The following is a 19,766-nucleotide window of genomic DNA, read 5'->3' as shown; positions in this document are numbered from 1 at the left end:
TGTGTCCCCAACTCTCACTAGCAATAAAGATCCCAGGGTTGCCAAAAAATGAAAAGGGAGAAATTTCTGTTCCTCCTCCTTTCATCCCTTTGCTTTGAATCCACATTGCTGTCCATGGCCAGTCTCACCCAACGTACATTCAGCCATGTGAGCCTTTCGGGCAACCAGTTATCAGTAACAAACTGAACATTAAAATTCTGGACCAGATCCTCAGCTGGTGTAAATCAGCATAGCTTCATTGGCAGAATTTATGCTAAAGACATCCAAAAGTATGCACATATTTACTCAAGCTCAGGATCCGTCTCTCTGACGTTAGATTGGAGGCCTTGCAGGGAACCTATTGATCTCTTACCATTTTCTTCCACTTCATCCTGCGGTTCTGGTACCAAGTCTTCACCTGGAGCTGAGTCAGCCCCAGGGATTGGGCAAGGTCCAGCCTAGAAAACAAGAGATACAGAGACTTGACAAAGGAAATGTAGAGTCCAGATGCACTACAGTAGCGAATCCCTGATTGTATCCTGCAGAGAGCCAATGGGAGGGCTCATATACAGGGAAGTAAATTCCATTAAAAGATAGCTATTCGTTTCACCTAACTTGTCTTTTCTCTCCAGTTCAGAGGAGAATTAAAAATCAGTGTAAACAGTCATGATCCAAATTTAGGATCCAATGAAATATGGTCTTATGGAGGAAGCAAGAATGATCTTGTAGTTATGGCGCAGAACAGGGAGATAGGATAGCTAGTCTGTTTCCATCTTTTCCTATGTGTTTTGTTGGGCAAGTGAATGAAGACAAAAGTTCAGTTGTCCAGCTGGAGACAACTTGACCCTGATATTCAGCACCTCTGAAAATCAGGCCTTAGGCGTCTCAAGACAGCACCCAAGAATTGACACCCAAAATCAGAGGCCACCTTTGAAAACTGTGGCCGTGTCTTTATTGTGTTTCACTTTCCCTATCTATAGAGTGGAGATAAGGATGCTTTCCAGCCTCAGGTGTTTTGTGTCTGAATTTATTAATTTGCTGATATTACAGTGATGAGAGCTCTAGAAATGCCTATAAATAAATTTGTGTGTGTTGGACCTTCCGGGAACCTACAGTAGGCAGCACAGATGCTTATCCTAATTTATCCGGGCCAAACCTCCAAATCTATAGAGGTTTCTTTATAACTATTAATCTATTTATTTCTTTACAAAGCCTGAGATCTGGAGATCCTGGACCAAATTCATCCCTGATGAAATTCCTTTATTTGTCATCACTTAAGTGAGAGTGAATCTAGACCTAGTGGTGCAGTGGAGCTGCATTTGCGATGAATTTGACCTTGTGTGATTCAGAAATTCTAAGTATAGCTGGGCAAATGTTCTTCAACAATGTGAAGCCATGCAAAACTCAGATGGGTTCAGGTGCAAACAGAGTTGCATATAAACGCGTTTTAGGTCCTGTAAACTTTCTGTGGACCTTTTTGTAGTCCCTGAAACAACACATTGTATGTCCCTGAAACAGCTTTGGAAAGCGTGTTTCCAAAGCTGAGTTCTTCATAACATAAGTTGTGATCCAAGTGGATATATAGTAGGGACAGTCACACATGCCTATATTCAGACATCCTAACAAACAAACTCACACATGCTTTTCCCACGTTGGATCTCCTTTGCAGTTAAAGGGGCTGATTTTCCAGCTCTTCATACCACTCACTGTACTAAATAGCTGGGGTATTGAAGTCAAAGGAGCTATGTGGATGAGTTTGGGAGAACAGAATCAAGCCCACAGGTTCCAGACATTACCCCATCTGCACTCCTTTGCTTCTAATTAGCCATCCAATTAAGTAGCTCCCCATGCTCCTCAATGTAGCCTCCTGGCAAAGGAACTCAAGAGTGAGTGTAAATCTCAATCCATGCCCTTGCCACTGCGTTCCCAGCTCATGAGCTCCCATGGGAAATATGTCTGCTTGACGAACTCCTGCCAGGAGGCCTGCGTCTTGTCACACCTATTACCTGTAACCTTTACAACCTCTCTCCGCGTGCATTAGCATAACTGGCTTTGCCTAGGAAACCAAAGAAACAAATAAAGAGAGAGAAAGGAAGAGCTAGGGGAGCAGAGATTGCTCATCAGCCTCGGTCATGTACAAAGCCAAAAAACTTTCATGCCTCTAATTAATTCAGCAGCCAAGACTGCTTGATTGATGGGATCACTCAACTAGTCACATGAGGCAGTGCTGAGCCAGTCAGCACAACACCTGAGCCTTAGGGGATACAGAATCATGCCAAATGGGCCAGAAATCAAAAGAGCCCAGCATGCTGGGTACTGAGCTCTTTCAAAAAAAGCATGGCGAAGGAGTCACTATGGGAGCTGCTTAAAATTTGACCCCATTTAGGTGCTTAATTGGGAGTTGCACTCATTTGAAAACCTGTCCCTGATTGTGGGTGCTAAGTGTTTGAAAATCTGGCCCAGTGTCCTGTGCATTGATGACATCATTCATCAGATGAAAAAAATAAGCATATAGGTTAGAGGCAGGCTTGGCAGAATTAAATATGTATTTTTTTGTAGTTTTGACAGATAATATCATTTATTTGTAAACTTTTTGTATTATTAATCAATTTAAATTTTCACAGTTGCAGGAAAGTATGGGGGGGTCAGGCAAAAGTGGGGGAAGTCACACCATAATAGTTTAACGACAGTAGACGTTGAGATTCAAAAAGTTAAAGCTTTATAAATGTCAAGATCATGTCAAATGATACAAAGTAAATGTCCTGAAATCAAACGATACAAAGTTCTCAAGCAGCATTTTGCTTACGTTGCCTATCTGTAAATTTTGTTTATTATCTATGGGGGGAAAAACTTTAGTCAGTTGTGTGTGCACAGTGGAAACAACATTCACCGATGTTTACTGATAAAAATCTAATCTTTCCAACCTTAGGCCTCAGAAGTAGTTTGGGGTTGGTGACATGTGGGGTTTTAGATTTTGTGAACCTCTCAAACACTTTCTTTAGGTTTGCAAAACTAATCTGAGTTAGCAAAATTTTCTCCTGTAATTTAAACCCACAATTTTCTCCCCATGCATCCCGACACATGGGTGATTCAAGTTCTTTAAAACAAACAAAAAAAACCCCTACCCCTTCTTTTTTAGCACGTGTAATGCATTTGGCACAGAATAAACCCGAAAAGCTAGGCTGACATGACATATGAATCTCAAATCACTTTGTAAATAGTAATACACTAAGCCTCAGAACGCCTTACATGAGGTAGGTCAGTAGTTACAAAAAAGGGAAACTGAGGCACAGAGCGGTGTGCCAATTTGTCCAAGATTACCATACAACAGGTTAGAAACAGAGCCTGAAACAGAATTCAAGTCTCCTGGCTTCCATGCCAATGAGGTGTCCACTGGAAAACACTTCACAGAGCCACACTGCCTCAAAGGGTAGTCTCAGATCTCCTTTGTGAGGGTTCCAGACAAACAGCAGTCAAACAAGCCTAATTCAGTATAACTAGAGCTGATTGGGAAACCCAGACACTTCTGCCCTTCAACATTTTTCAAATCAAAATATTTTGGGTTTCTGTGGGAATTTTCTAAAGAAATGAAATAAAAATCTTCACTTAGTTTAATTGTGAAATGATGTTTTGAAATGAAATTTTTCATTTCATTTCCCAGTGGCAAAACAAAGTGAAAATTTTTGTTTCATTCAAATGTCATTTTGCTTCATTTTTTGGAAGCTGAAATTTTTCAATTTTCTATTTTGGTTTCTGGATTTTCAGGACTTTTTCTCTCTCTTTCTCTCTTTCCCCCTCTCCCTCTGCCCCCCCCTTTTGTTACTTTTTCTACCTTTTTTCCACTAGGAAAACTGGGGAGTGGAGTAAAAAGTATGTGAAATAGGAATGAAAACAAATGTCACACTTTTTTCCAACTGAAAACAAACTGGAAAATAGTGAGAAAGTGCATGAAAATTTTGGGAAACAGTTAAAAGTGTGAAAAGTGGATTTCTCCTCATTTTCACATGCTTTTTTAATCTTTGCCCCCTTTTTTTAAAAAAAGAGAAATGCGTAAAACTCCCCCAATCCAAACACTGAACATGAACAGCTGAAATGTTTTATTTCTCAAACCTGACGTGAAACTACATTTTAAGTGAAAACAAAAATGTCATTTAGACATACATTGATTCAAAATGAAACAAACATTTTCATTCGTCTTAAAATGTCATCATTTTAGAGGTCACCAAATGAAATTAATAGGCAGCAGGTTTAAAACAAAACAAAAGGAAGTATTTCTTCACACAGCGCACAGTCAACCTGTAGAACTCTTTGCCAGAGGATGTTGTGAAGGCCAAAACTATAACAGGGTTCAAAAAAGAACTAATTAAGTTCATGGAGGATCGGTCCCTTCAATGGCTATTAGCCCAGGAAGGGCAGGGATGATGTCCCTAGGCTCTGTTTGCCAGAAGATGGGAATGGGCAACAGGGCATGGATCACTTGATGATTATGTGTTCTCTTCAGTCTCTCTGAGGCACCTGGCATTGGCCACTGTTGGAAGACAGAATAGATGGACCTTTGGTCTGACCCAGTATAGTCGTTCTTATGTCATTTTTATTTTAGTTTTTGGAAAACAAATACCCTGATTTCAAAATGAATATTTGGGGGTTACATTTTCCAGTCAGAAATCGGAACATTTAATTAAAATTTCCCCATGGAAAATTTCAGTTTCACCAAAACCATATTTTCCAAAGGAAAAATTGTAAGGTATAAAAATCTCAACCAGCTCTAAATAGAAACATAAACAGTCTTGGTCGAGAGACACTCAGGGAGAGATTGTGACCATCCCTACTGGCAACTGCAGTGAGGCTGTTGCACAACAAACCCAGCTCCCCATTGCACCTCTTATTTATGGACTAGTCATAGTCACAGTCCTCTATGTTCCCCAAGGGCAAAGACTCTCCAGTCTAGCGCTCATAGTGGAAATAACTTCTCTAGAGGGGCTGGGTGATGGGCAGGTTTCTGCCTACACACCCACACCCATACGTGCACTAGTCAGTGGAACTGAGCCAGCATGGGAGAGGGAAAACATGCTGCACCCTTTCAAAGGGTGTAGCAAGGGAAAAAGCTTTGCTCTCTGTTCCTTGCATGTATCTCTCTGCATAGATGCATGCTGCTATGAACATGTATTGAGCCCTCTCTTTATACAATATTCGTGGTATGTGGTTTCCATTCATTCATTCTATTCAGGTCACCTTTGATCCTGGGAAAAGTTAGCCTTGAAATTGAACCCAGTCTTCTGCCCAAGTCCTCTACCAATGGCAGAGTCATCTTTCTCGGTCCCGAAGACATCACAGTTCAACTGGAGAGCCCTCAACACCGCAATGGCTGAGCAGCCCTTCTGCTACCTCTGCTTTTTCCACTTTAAGAAACAATTTGGTCCTGTGTCTTTTTAAAGTAGTAGTGATAGGCAATGCCATGGGAGAGACTCTACCCTCAGTGCAGAAAGCCCTTGCTATGCATGGCCAAAGTGCCCTCCAACCAGCCCCTGCCATGCATGACTGTGCCCTGATGCATTTGAAATGAACAGAAGTAAACTAGGGAGGAGCCAGATATAGTTTCCAGCATGCCTGCTGTCCCCTTGCCTTGGATAACCAACTGTAGTTCGGAGACAGTCTTTAGTATGTAAAGACAATATTAAAGGTACCTGATGAAGCAGTGAGTAAATGGAGATCATATTTCTTTATGGGAGTCACACATGCACTTTGCACTGGGGTCAATGACAGCACCCAGTGCTAGCCCCTGGAGATTCAGGCCCCCAATGTGTGACTTACACGACCATTTACATCACTGCTGACAGTTCAGCCCAGATGTCTGGGGATTTGTTCATAAACAAACTAGGGAAATGCAACCTAGATGGAGCTACTATAAGGTGGGTGCAAAACTGGTTGGGAAACCATTCCCAGAGAGTAGTTATTAGTGGTTCACAGTCATGCTGGAAGGGCATAACAGCTGGCGTCCCACAGGGATCAGTTCTGGGTCCGGTTCTGTTCAATATCTTCATCAATTATTTAGATAATGGCATAGAGAGTACACTTATAAAGTTTGTGGATGATACCAAGTTGGGAGGGGTTGCAAGTGCTTTGGAGGATAGGATTAAAATTCAAAATGATCTGGACAGACTGGAGAAATGGTCTGAAGTAAATAGGATGAAATTCAATAAGGACAAATGCAAAGTACTTCATTTAGGAAGGAACAATCAGTTGCACACATACAAAATGGGAAATGACTGCCTAGGAAGAAGTACTACGGAAAGGGATCTGGAGGGGTCATAGTGGACAACAAACTTAATATGAGTCAACAATGTAACGCTGTTGCAAAAAAAGCAAACATCATTCTGGGATGTATTAGCAGGAGTGTTGTAAACAAGGCACGAAAAGTAATTCTTCTACTCTACTCCCCGATGATTATGCCTCAATTGGAATATTGTGTCCAGTTCTGGGTGTCACATTTCAGAAAAGATGTGGACAAATTGGAAAAAGTCCAGAGAAGAGCAACAAAAATGATTAAAGGTCTAGAAAACATGACCTATGAAGGAAAATTGAAAAAAATGGGTTTGTTTAGTCTGGAAAAGAAAAGACTGAGGAGGGACATGACAACAATTTTCAAGTACATAAAAGGTTGTTGTGGGAGGGAGAAGAATTATTTTTCTTAAACTCTGAGGATAGGACAAGAAGCAATGGGCTTAAATTGCAGCAAAGGAGGGTTAGGTTGGACATTAGGAAAAACTTCCTAACTGTCAGGGTGGTTAAGCACTGGAATAAATTGCCTAGGGAGGATCTCCATCATTGGAGATTTTTAAGAGAAGCTTGGACAAACACCTGTCAGGAGTGGTCTAGATAATACTTAGTTCTTCCATGAGTGCAGGGGACTAGATTAGATGACCTCTCGGGGTCCCTTCCAGTTCTATGATTCTATGAATTCACTCACAGTGCTCAAGGCTGCACTGGGCCCTATATTCTCCTCTGTGAGCTCAGAGTTTTACCTACCTTTCCTCTGGTTTTCTGAGAGTCACGTATTGTGAATCCTCTGTAGATGGCTAGGTCTCATAGGGAACGCCTATATAGCAAGCAGGATCCCGCAGCAGCATGTCTCAGAGCCCAAGTTTACAGACTCAGGCTTACACTACAGCATGAAAAACAGCTGTGTAGACATTCGGGCTCTGGTTCTGAAGCCTACCCCCATTCCTAGAACTCAGGCTCCAGTCTGAACACCAGTGTAATCCTTTTTTTTAGTGCTGTAGCATGAGCCTGGGTCTGCAACTCACAGTGGCAGGATTCTACCCTAAGGGTCATGACCCCGGAGCCACTGTCCCAGCCTCACCTCCAGTCACACCCCCATCCCGTTCCTCTGACCTGTCTGGTGTGGACAGATACTTCTGCTTTTGGAATTTCTTCTCTAGCCCCATCAGCTGGAGTTCCGTGAAGATGGTCCGGCTTCGGCGAGGCTTTTTCAACCGTGGGGTGAGCTGCTCCCCTTCCGACTCACTGCTGGCATGGGTTTCACTGGCTTGTGTCTCTGCGCTGGTGGCTCCCAAGGAGGAGTGGGGTGACAACGCTCGGGAACTGGGAGCTGCAGGGCCGAGGTGAGGGACCACAGAGGGCTGCCGGGTGATGACGGAGATGAGAGGATATGCCCTCAGAGATGGGGACCCTAGGAGGGAGGAAGCACAGAAGGGAAGTACAGTTCAGTGACAGTATTGTCCAGTGGATAGTGCCTTGGACTGGGAGTCAGGAGACCTGGTTTTCACTCCTGGTTCTGCTGCTAACCTGCTGTGTGACCTTTTTTAGCAAGTCACTTCCCCTCTTTGGGCTTCTATTTCCTTTCCCCTGTCTTGCACCTCCCCCTCCCCCAGCTATGTCTGTCTTATCTATTCACATAGTAAGATTCTTGAGGCAAGGAGTATTTTCTACTGTTTGTTTGCCTAGTTACCTTCTCTAGGTGCTACTGTAATACAACTAATAACTAATCAATTCAGTCATAAGTAGAGCTGTGTAATTCCAGATGAGGAGTTTATTAGCCCCCAAAACTATTTGCCCAGTTTCATGTGAATTTGCAAATAGTTTTGGCCAAAACAACAAGGGTTTTGTTTTTTTTATGTCTGAAATGTTTCATTTAGACACTTTCAAAAATGAAACATTTTGATTTTTCATTTCAAAACAAGATTTAATTTCTAAATGTAATTAGATCTATTTAAATAAAAGGGTTTGAAAAAATCCAAAAACTAAACAACAAAAACAAACAAAATATGGTTTTTGGTCAACCCAAAATGATGATTTTTTTGGATTGTTAGGTTCAGCCATCAAACCGAAAAAACAATTGTTTGCTCAGTTCTAGTTCTGAGTGATATATGCAGTAGAGGTGGTTCACTTTACCATCTAGTTTGACTGAGAGACGAAATCAAACCAAACTTTATGCCTGTCAGTCATTTAACCAGTGGAACTCTCCTTCTCTGTTGACACTGAATGAATCCCTAGAAATGGGCCCAGACTGGACCCTCAGGGCTGCACTAACCCTGAGAACTAGGCAGAAGTTCAGCTCTGGCTCAAGGACCAATCTTTGTGGCTAGGGGGCCATTCTGGAACACCAAATCCAAACATGCCCAAGCTCTAGTGGAAGTTCTGATTCCGATCCAGGCTTCCCAACCCAGGCGTGAGTCTACTTCAGCAGCATCCCCAGTTCCTAAGCCCTGTAAATCAGGCATCTGACACCTTTGTGCAGTGAAACTGGACCAATTTGTGGGGAGTGTATGTTTCATTGTGGTGCGACAGGAACAAGAAATGTAGGGTCAGGACTCTTGGATTCTATTCACTGCTTTACAGCTGACTGATCTTGGGCAAGTCACATCACTTATCTGTGCCTCAGTTTCCTCATCTGTAACACTGGAATAATAATCCTTACCTCTGAGTTAAGATTTACCTAGGGAGTTAAGGTTTAATGCATTAATGTTTGTAAAGTGCTTTGAGAGCATTAGACAAATGGTGCTCTAGAAAGGCCAGGTCTGAGTACCATCATTGGGCCAGACTGTGAACCTCTGACACCTACTGATGGGCACCTGTTTACACAAGCAGTTCTGTGGACCTCATTGGGACTACTTCAATGAGCAGCTTTTCACCATTGAGAGTAAGGACTTGACCATCTGGCTCAGAGAATGAGCAATCACGTTACAAATGCTGTTAAAAGCCTGTGAGTTTCTCTCTTTCTGGAGAAATTTTCCTTTCAGAATCTCACTGCTCATGCAACCAGGATTAGATTCTATTATTGTCCTCTGAGCTAGAGGACAGGGGTGTCAGACATAATCAGTCACGCTCACCACGGCGAGCAAGCCAAAGAATAAGACAGCACTTAGCAGCTCGATAATCATGGTGAAGTCTTTAAAAAGGGCAGTTCTAAGAATGATGGCTGAATTTAGTCATATCTGACAAAATGATTGCAGTGCTATCCAAACCTCTCCAGTAACTGCAGCGATCTACAAAACCCAGCTGATTGCTGTGATCTCTACCACTATTTTTCCCTCCACATCAAAACTTTATTCAATTTGAAACAAAAACAAAACCTGAAATCCAAGAGAAGATGAGGCAAGAATTTACCAACCACCATTAACTGGTGTCATAGGGGAAACAAAACAGTGATGTTTTGTTTCTATGGATCCTTTGGCACCTCATGACAATGGTGATTTACAAATCCACCAGCTTGCTGGACCAAATTCTGCCCTGATTTGCCCACCAATGGCTGTACAAAGAGGGTACGTTTCGGTAGAACTCAGCCCTTCACTTTACAGTGCCTGGTGTCTTGAATTCTGCCTTCACTGATACTTCCACAGCCTCATTGGCACCAGCTGGCTTGCATGGGAGTAACTGAGAGCAGAACCTCACCCACTGCATTGGAACCATCTTGCCAGTTGGCCACTGCCATTTCTTTCTCTGCCACTGTGGTTTATGAATGGCGATGAGCTTGCCCCCTTTGTGCCAGCTACACCAGGGCAAACAAGCTGCAAGGCCCCCCGCTAGGAGAATACCCTCAATGCAGGAGACCCTCTGCAGGAACCATGGGGTCAACTCTACCCCTGCCCTGCCTGGCAGAAAGCCCTGGCACAGGTGATGATATTGGATGGGACCAAAGACATATTGGTGGAGTAGCTGGGTGGCAGTCCTATGCCTTGTCTGCTGCTATGATCCATGGGGGCCATAGCAGCTGGGCTATAATAGGGCCCCTACCAGGCCCCGGCAGGCGCAGAATACGGAGAGGGCAAGCACCATCCCTTGTGCCAATACAGGAATGGATATGGCCCACTCTATGTCCTACTCCAATATCAGGAGGTCTTGGTTAACAATTTCCCAACGCTGGTAGAGAGCCCAAGACCTCCCTGCACTGCTGCAGGACTCACACTCCAAACCTTTTCTCAGAGCCCGAAATGCCATTCCTGTTCTTGCATACAGGTGGCTTTTGGCCACAGCCAGATATCTAACTGATACTTTCTCCCTTACACCCCTGCATGTTTCCAGTGTAGCAGGGAAGAAACCGCAAGATTGTTAAAGAACAATAAATCACCCAAGCTCAGAAACGTATGAAAGGCTCCAGCTGATTGAAACCTTGAGAGGGAAGCATTTTTACAAGGGACTGGCCTTTAGGGAGCTTAGCAAAGGATATTTTATAGCAGAGCAATCAGTGATATTTACTTTCCTCTTTGAGTTAGGGGTGGCACATGGGACTGCACAATGGGAGAGCTAGAACAGCTCCCAGAGCTAGGAAAAACTCAGACTTCAGGGATTGTTCTTTAGACTGCTGAAAGCTATGTATGTAAGAGGAATATGTAAAGGGGAAAAGGGAATCTCCTTCCTTGTACCATGATCACTGGCCTATACGTGTATCTTTATTATGCAAATCCTGTTGTGACACCTCTAGCCAGATTTTCAAAAGAGCTCCTATATAGAGACCAATTTATTTTGGTCTCTATATAGGAACACTTCCTTACTTTGGAAAATCTGGTCTGCTACCCATGAGTGCTGGGTCACAAATAAGGATTTGCTATTGTCAGGCTGCTTATGAGTGCTAGGCAGTAAACAGCTTGTTATAGCTGTTGGCTCTGACTATTTTCTATTCATTTATTATTTAGGAATATAAAAAAAACTGTAGGTCAAATGTTGGGCCAAACTATTGTAGCAACATCTCGTTAATTGGCCATTATGAATAATAATAGTAAATAATCGTTTTTATGTGTATTTCCATAGCATCTAGGGGTCCTATTCATAGGCCAGGAACCCATTGTGCTAGGTGCTTTACAAACATAGCACAAAAAGATGGTCTCTGCCCCAATGACAGTTTCATATGTAAGCTTCTTTCTAGGTATACTCTGTCCTGTCTTGGCATGGGGGATGGGCTAGATGACTTCTTGCAGTCCCTTCCAGCCCCACATTTCTGTGGAGATGCGTCATCTTCACTCTAGTACCTGACAAGGTTTCTCAGATTTCTCCTCCCTAGTTATGAAGGAATAAGGAGAATTTGCCATGCAGGATGGTTCAGAGATACAGCAAGGAGAGCGCTCAGAAAGATACTTGGGATCTGAGATAACTGACACTGTCTGAGGGAAGGTGACACTTAGAAAAGTAGGCCAAAGTCTATGAGCCTCGGTCTCCTCTTTCATTGGTTTAAATCAGGAATAGGGGCATTGTAGCCAGCAGAGTGACATGGTTGAGACTTTCAAAGGAGCCTAAGGGAGTAAGGCACCCAACTCCCAAAATCCCAGCCATACAGGTGTAAGTGAGGTGTTGAGGAGGCCCCATGGGTCTGTCTAGCTAGGTAAATTTATAGAGCATTGAACATTGAAGAATCTAGGCTCTAGATCATGAAGTAAAAAGCTAGGGTACAAACTGATCTGAATCTAGGTGCCTCAGAGGTTGGGGGTGTTTGGATGCAAAGCCCTTCCTGTTCTATCTAGATATATCATTGATAAGGTTTCAGTCACTATGGTACCTAGATGCCAGTTGAACAATTCAAATCCAAACAGTTCTGGATTTCAGACTCCCCGAAGTTTGGATCCAAATATAGATTCTGAACATCCCAGAGTTCAAAAGTGTTTGGATCCTTCTCTAGACAGACACAGTAATTGTGGAAATGAAGCAATTTCTTAATCACCAACAAATTAAATATTGGCAAATGGCTCCGTCTGCTCAGTGCTGCCTTGACTTGCTCGGTCTCAAACGTAAAGAAGCTGAGACAGCTGTTTTTTCAATCAGTAGCTCTGTCTTACTGAATAGTTTCAGTTGGATACAGACTATTGACTTCCCCATATCACTGTACCCAACACCAGCAACAGTTGGACTGTCCGGTTGTATCTGTCCCTGAAGTGACCAGATGTTAAGGCTGATTTGTCCACGGGCTGTCATATAATAATAATACTTTGAATTTCTATAGCCACTTTTAGTCTGAATATCTCCAAGTGTTTTTCAAAGAAATCAGTCAAGCCTCACTGTGCCCCTATGAGATGAATGACTATTACTATGTCCACTTTACTGGTGAATGAATGAGCTAGAGTGACGTTAACTGACTTGCTCAAGGCCACATACTACCTCCACGGCAGGACCAGGAATAGAACCCAGGAGTCCTGGTTCCTAGTTAGAGGCATGAAAAATATTCATAACAAAATACAAAAAGACTCAGAATTCCAAAGGATTTTTTTTCCATCATGAACACCAAGAAAACAGCAGGAAAATCATCCCATTTCCCCAAAAGAATTTAATCCAGAATAAGAATTTTTACCAGTCAAAGCAGGCTCATTTCTCAGGCATAACTCAGATCCCTATGGCAGCGTGTTACATCCACTTCCCACAGATGTGAACACAAGGTGCAAGCCAATGGAGAATCAGGTTCCCCTGAGCCGTTTCTGAGCCCAGATATGCTAACAGGAACTGAAAACACTTGCTTTTCATCAGACCAACCTGAAGTCAGCTCCAATCATCTGTTGGAAGGTTTTGATTAAACTCCTTATGACCACTGGACATGACAAATATATCCCACCACAACCCCCACTGGATCACATTTCAAAAGTTTCATGAAAATTAAATACTTCAGACAAATCTTTTTTTTTTTCTTCTCCCCTGCACGTCTGGGCTCTGTGCGATCTATGCTGCATACCTTTGACACAGACAAATAAAACTAGGGGAGAAAAGGGAAAGCACTAATTAATTGCACTGTTTGACTGCCGGCAATGGCAGAACAGTTTCTCCTCCTGGGCAAAGTCAGCTAATTCTGTTTTGGAAAGAAAGAAGAAGGAAGGAAAGATTTATGGATCAGCTCCCTTGGCAAGTCAGCTCAGCTCGGAGGCAGAATGAGATCTCACTTGGAACACGCTGCAGTGAAAGGTAAATAAAAGAAGAAAATGAACTTAGGACACAGGAAAGTCTATAAATCTGCACAGTCCGAAGTGTCAAAACAAAAGGAAACCAAAGAGGAGTTTAGCTCATTTTCCAAATGAAACATCAGCTTCAGACTGCGGTGAAAGTACAGGCGGCCTGAAGGAAGAAAAGAAACCTTGAATATGGAGCTGAGCAGAAAATGAGGAATTTCCATCAAAAAAACTGAAAAGAGAACAACAACAAAATTAGTTTTCAGCAACCAAAAATTTTGGCTGAAATTGTTCATTTTTCTGACAAAAATATTGAAAATGTTCTAAGAAAGCCAATACTTTTCACAAAAATTTCTGTCTAATAAAAAATCCAATTTTCTGTTAAAAAATTGCTGGTAATTTTTTGGACCAGCCTTTCTTAGAAATAAGGAAAGAGAAATCATTTGGAAATCGTTCAGAAATTGCCTAATTCTGCTCCAACTGAAATCAATAAGAATTTTACCCCGGCTTCAATGGGAGCAGGATTATGCCAATGCTGAGTGTGTCTGAAAATTCCACTGAGGCTGTTACCGCTAGAGCAAACAGGCAGTGTGTGAAATTCACCCTGGGACAGAGGACCAGCACAAAGCCTGTGGTTGAGTTAAGTCCCATCTTGGGCCAGATCCTCAGCTCATGCACATCAGCATCCACGTCATTTTACACCAACTGAGGATCTGGCCTATAAGTAAGATCTAGGTGGTCCTTGTGCCTGCTCTCTGCACAAATGTGAATTTCACCCCAAGAGCATTTGTTATTCACAGACCAGACCCTCAGCTGCTGTAAATTAGTGAAGCTCTGTTGAAGTGGGAGGTGAGGATCTGGCCCAACAGGAGTATTAACCCTGGTTTGCTCCAGCAGCCAAAATGCTAGTGCAAACCTTAGTGCAGCGTCCCTGGCGAGAAAACCTCCAGGAGGAGAGGATGTCATAGCAGTTTCTCTCTTACACTGCGGGGGCTAGTGCTGTCCAAGAACCAGTCAGTACTGGGGAGGGAGGTAGTATGATCAAGGTAGCATAGGACATGCTGCTTCACCACCCCCCTTAGCAGCCTCTGCCAACAGCCCTTCTGTGGAGCCACAGACATAAACTAAAGCACCCCAGCAGAAATCAAGATAGAGGACAGCAGTGGTAACACCTTCCCTCGGGCTGACCCTCTCCCTTCAGCCTTGTTGGCATGGGGAGCAGTCATGTATCCCTCCCTGCTCCAGCCACACTGGAGCTGGCTGCAGAACTATCCATAGATGCCTCTTTTCTTTCAATCCACACAGAGAACCCGTTTGTGCATTTTCCCCTCTTGTGGTGTGCCGCGGCAGCCGAAGGCTTTGGCAGGCACATGATGCCCCACTTCCCCAGGAGGACATTTCCTATAGCAGCAGACAGAATTCATCTCGGCCTTCATCAGCTCTTAGGTTACGTTTTTATAGGCCCTCTCCTTCATGACCCATATTCAAATGTACAAGGAAACCTAAGTTCTCATATTAGGACCAGCACACTCTATAATAAATTATTTATTATGTAATCAGGGCAGCATCCGATATTTGCCAGGTGATTTCCAAATGCTGGAGAAAGATGATGTTCAGAGAGGGTCACAATCTACGCACAGACACATATTCAGAAGCAAGGAGAAAGGGGAATGACAATAATATATATGTTGCCTGTTGTCTGGCTCTCTGTCCAAGATCACCTGTTGCACCAAACAAGTCAATAGACATACACACAAATAAGCTTGGTTCACAGTAAGGAGCTTGGGAGAAGCAGGTGTTTAAGAGGGGTCTGAATGTGAACAGCAGTGTTACCAATTCATGCAATCTTCTCGCAAGTCTCTCTACATGTGCTATTTCTCTTCGAGCTGGAGCTCCCACTGTTGGAGTTTGGTTACTACCTTGGAATTTCAGCTTTCATTTAAAAATAAAAATTAAGGTTCCAGCCCTTGTGGTGGCAGAGAAAAGCTTGAAAACCTGTACCCTAAATGCTCTGACAATGGAAGCAAATAAAAAGATCCCAAAATGTATTATGTATACTTTTTAAAACTCTCTTGATAGTTCCTAGCCACAAAATATGTTACAGATTCTTGAGCACCATCTATTAGGACCTTATCTATTAATGACCTATTTCCAGAGAGAGAGAGAGAGAGAGAGAGAGAGAGAGAGAGAGAGAGAGAGAGAGAGAGAGAGAGAGAGAGAGAGAGAGCGCACTCCCATCACAGAAGGAGGCATTGAGGTGAAAATCCATTTGGAAATTAAAGTTAGTGCAGAAAACAGCAGGCTGTTAAGGATGCAGAATTTCTTGCTGGGAGCATAGGCATCTGGTGCGCTAAGATCTGCACTGCTTGCCTACACATTTTGGGGCAGAGGGTAAGCCACTGATATTGAACTAGAAAGCTCTAATGTCTCCAGACCTTCCTACCTGCAGCAGCACCTTTCTCACTGTGCCATACTGCCACAACAGATTAGCAGGGACACAATTGGGTCCTCCACTCAGTATAATTGTGAACGGGCTTCCACCAGAGAGTATTCTTTGTCACGCCCCTTTTCTTTGGGACATATTCCCCACTGTGGTCTGCAATAGCATGTATCTCTCAATCTTCAGGGCATGGCAGAATGCTCATCATTTTAGAAGTGCTGCTGAAGAAGTAGGTACTGTTGGGGTCATCTGTAGGGGGATTTGGTTTATGGCTATGTTGCTGGCTATTTGCCTGTTATTCTAGGATATGGAGATACTGTCTGTTTCTTTGGCGAGTAGTATATTTTAGGTGATTGTCAGAAGTGCTCAGATCGGCACCTCTTCTTGATTCAGAAAGCTAAGCAAAGAAACACCTGCAATTCAGGCTTCTGTTAGGTTGCCTGTACAGCCATGCATTGCAACGGATATTCTCAGTTTTGCCAGTTCACACAATTTTATCACAAGTCTCAGGATATTTGGTGTTTTACTTAAAGCCCCAGCTCCTGGAGTTGTGGGACTGCATGGGAATCTCAGCTTTCAGTTTTTTTAAAAGTATGTTTTGAACTCTTATGGTTGCAGAGAAAAGTTATAGAAAGTGACCCAAGTGCACCCGAAAGTTTCAAAATCCAAAGGGCAAATAAAAAGAACCCAGCATGTATAATTTCTTTTTAAAATATCTCTTGATTTTTAAAACCAATTTCATTATTTGAGGGGAGTCCAGGTTTATGCTCTTTGAACCTTTGGATTAGCAACACTGGATTCCATGGGGCCGGATGCAATGCATCTGAGGGTGCTAAGGGAGTTGGTTGATGTGATTGCAGAGCCATTGTCCATTATCTTTGAAAACTCGTGGCAATCGGGGGAGGTCCCAGACAATTGGAAAAATTCAAATATAGTGCCCATGTTTAAAAAAGGGAAGAAGGAGAATCCGGGGAACTACAGACCGGTCAGCCTCCCCTCCGTCCCTGGAAAAATCATGAAGCAGGTCCTCAAGGAATCTATTTTGAAGCACTTGGAGGAGAGGAAGGTGATCAGGAATAGTCAACATGGATTCACCAAGGGCAAGTTATGCCTGACCAACCTGATTGCCTTCTATGATGAGATAACTGGCTCTATGGATATGGGGAAAGCTGTGGATGTGATATACCTTGACTTTAGCAAAGCTTTTGCTGGAGGTGGTGGAATCTCCATCTTTAGAGGTTTTTAAGGCCTGGCTTGATAACACACAGACTGGGATGATTTAGTTGGGGTTGGTTCTACTTTGAGCACAGGGTTGGACTAGATGACCTCCTGAGGTCTCTTCCAACCCTAATCTTCTATGATTCTATGATTCCAGTCTCTTCTACCCCCGCACAGAACAGAGACAGATTTAAGACTTCCTTTGCCAAGACCCCCAAAGAAGAATCAGAGCTACCCCCTGCCAGGGGGACATACTTCCTGTCAGATACAATACCTGGTGAAGCTACTTCTGCCAGCAAACCAACCTAGCTTCTCTAGCCAGTGCATTGTGTGAGCAGAGCCCAGACTCTCCCCATTCCCCATCCAGTCCTACCCAGTTGTGCGAGGATGGAACAGAGCAGCCCTACGAAGGCTACTCCCCTCCCGCTCTGGGCAGCTGCTACCCACGATCTGCACAGCTACCCACGTGCCATTATGCAACCCAGATGGAAATCTGGTCCTGACATAGCCATAGTGACATGTGTCTATCTGTATCTACCGAAGTATTTTCAAGGTACCTGTCACCCTGCTCGGCAACCAAAGTCTGCACAAAGTTGTACTGGAAGAAAACTTTTAGGGGATGTTTTAAGGTGATGACTTAAGACTGACTCTCCTCTCACTCATTCCAGTTCTACTGGAGAATCAGATGATTGTCATGGGGGGAGGGGGTATAGTGTAAATCCAGCCTGGTGTACACTTAAAATTTAGATTGAAATAGCTAGGTTGCTCTGGGATGTGAAAAAGTCACACGCCTGAGAGACCTAATCCCCAATATAGACACTGCTAGGCTGACAGAAGAATGCTTCTGTCGCCCTAACTACTGCTGCTCAGGGAGGTGGATTACCTACAGCAACGGAAAAACTCCTTCTGTCAATATAGGAAGCAGCCACACTACGGCAGCATATCTACACTGTCATAACTCATAGTGTACACATGGCCTGAGAGGAGGATCAGGCCTTCAGGCAGTTACTACCATTGACCTAACCTGCTGATAATAGGTATTATCCCTGTGCCACATGGGCTATCTTCTAGGGTCAATTTCCTTAAGGTTTCTATCATGTTAAGAACAGGCTCTCACAGATGCTTGATCAGACAGCAGCAGCTGCTACTGCATCCAAAACCCCTCAGTAATTATTTTAAGTTTTCCCCAGGATGCCATATCTTTCCCCCTTAGTTTCGGCAAGTAGATATTTGTGCCTAAACCAGGCAGAGTTAAAGGGTTCCCATCAGGTTTTGTAATAACAGCAACAATGTTACACACAGAGATTCCAACTAATGTGAGGAATAATTAAGATACTCAAGCTTTTCTGGGGCTAACCGGATCCCTCAACGTATTCAACGGTACGAACCAGGAGATTACAATAACTGAAGATACGGGGCCAGATTCTCAGCTGGGGTAAGTCAGCGTAGGGCCATTGAAATAATTGGACCAGCTGAGGATCTGGCCCAAACAGTGCACAATGCAGCATAGAAACAAAGAGCCAAGTCTACCACTGAGTGGATTTACATCAGGGATTAATTTACTCCAGCGGTTGCATCTGTAGTGTAGAGAAGGTGCAGCTGTTGTTACCATTGTTTCACCTAATAGGGTTAGATGATACAATGGTAAACGTACCTGAGTCTGTGTGTGTCTCATGACCAGTACAATACAGTTTCTGCCAGTGGAGCTGCACCTGTTAGGAATTACAGGGCCAAACAAGATCTAGTGAAGACAGGGCACATGTTGGGTAACAATGGGTAAATCACACTTGCTGGGTGTACAGTTATTTGGTTAAGAAGTCAGCCATGAAACAGTTAATATTAATGATGAGTGACCGAGGTTTGAGATCTAAATAACCCAGAATTTAGGAACAGTTCAGATTTTGATCCAGATCTGCATTTTTCAGCTGACCCCTATCTGTACAATGGACTGAACTGAAACTCTGAATCCGAATCCTCTGACCCAGACTTTGGAGCCAGATCTCAGCTTTGCAGCTCAGGTCCTTCTCTAGTTATTATGTATTAAACACAAATTCTGAAGATGAGTTTACTTTATTCCAGGCCTGCACCTGGTTGCAATTCCTATACTCCTCAGGATCAGTACATGGGAGCACAGTCACTTGGATGACCAGAGAGGTCTCACAGCCAGGATTTTTAATTGGCTCTCCGTTTTTTGGTTGCACACAAAGGCCTGCTGTAGCTAAGCCGAAGCCAAAGATTCTGCACATGTGCAGCGATGAAGGGCACTCCTGGAACATTCTGAAAGTTTCCAAAAATAGCCCCAAGACTCAGCCAAAGGTCACAGCACCATGGGAATCATCAGTCTCATGGCGGCTCAAATAAAAGCATAGGATCATTTCTGCTGGTGCCAGAGAATCATTTTCATCAAGGTTCCTCTCTGGGTGCACAGTCCAACAGCTCCCCACTGGAGTTCACAGGTACAGCTTGTACTGTATTCAGTTTCAGTTTCAGTCCACTGAGCTTTACTAGCATGACAAGGAAGACAAGTGTTGCCGAAGCTAAATGCAATCCAATCAAGTATCAAAGGGCTTCTCAGTAACCAGTGGTTTCTCTCCCTTGGGAAAAATCCTGATTCCCATTGAAATCAATGGCAATGTCCCGATTGGCTTCAGTGGAGCCAGGATTTCATGTGTCCTGAGCTGGAGGAAAATGGGAAGAAAACAAAAAATTGTGGAAACTCTCTTTAAAATGCCCATTTTCAGCTGTTG

At 43.4% G+C, this 19,766-nt stretch overlaps 1 protein-coding gene across 1 annotated transcript in view; it reads right to left on the bottom strand.

The window, feature by feature from the left end:
* The window catches only part of BARX2 (BARX homeobox 2), a 51,929-nt gene that overhangs the window by 2,203 nt on the left and 29,960 nt on the right, over positions 1-19,766 (bottom strand). Inside the window, exons 2-3 of the mRNA XM_030538254.1 lie at positions 7,372-7,669; positions 353-437 (exon numbers count right to left, since the gene is read on the bottom strand). Of these exons, the coding sequence (XP_030394114.1) occupies positions 353-437; positions 7,372-7,669 (383 nt within the window). The remainder of the gene's footprint in view (positions 1-352; positions 438-7,371; positions 7,670-19,766) is intronic.

The sequence above is a fragment of the Gopherus evgoodei genome, chromosome 19, assembly GCF_007399415.2.
Source record: "Gopherus evgoodei ecotype Sinaloan lineage chromosome 19, rGopEvg1_v1.p, whole genome shotgun sequence".
Lineage (NCBI taxonomy): Eukaryota > Metazoa > Chordata > Testudines > Testudinidae > Gopherus > Gopherus evgoodei.
The sequence above is the reverse complement of the archived record's forward strand: the minus strand, read 5'-3'. Positions and strand labels throughout refer to the sequence as shown.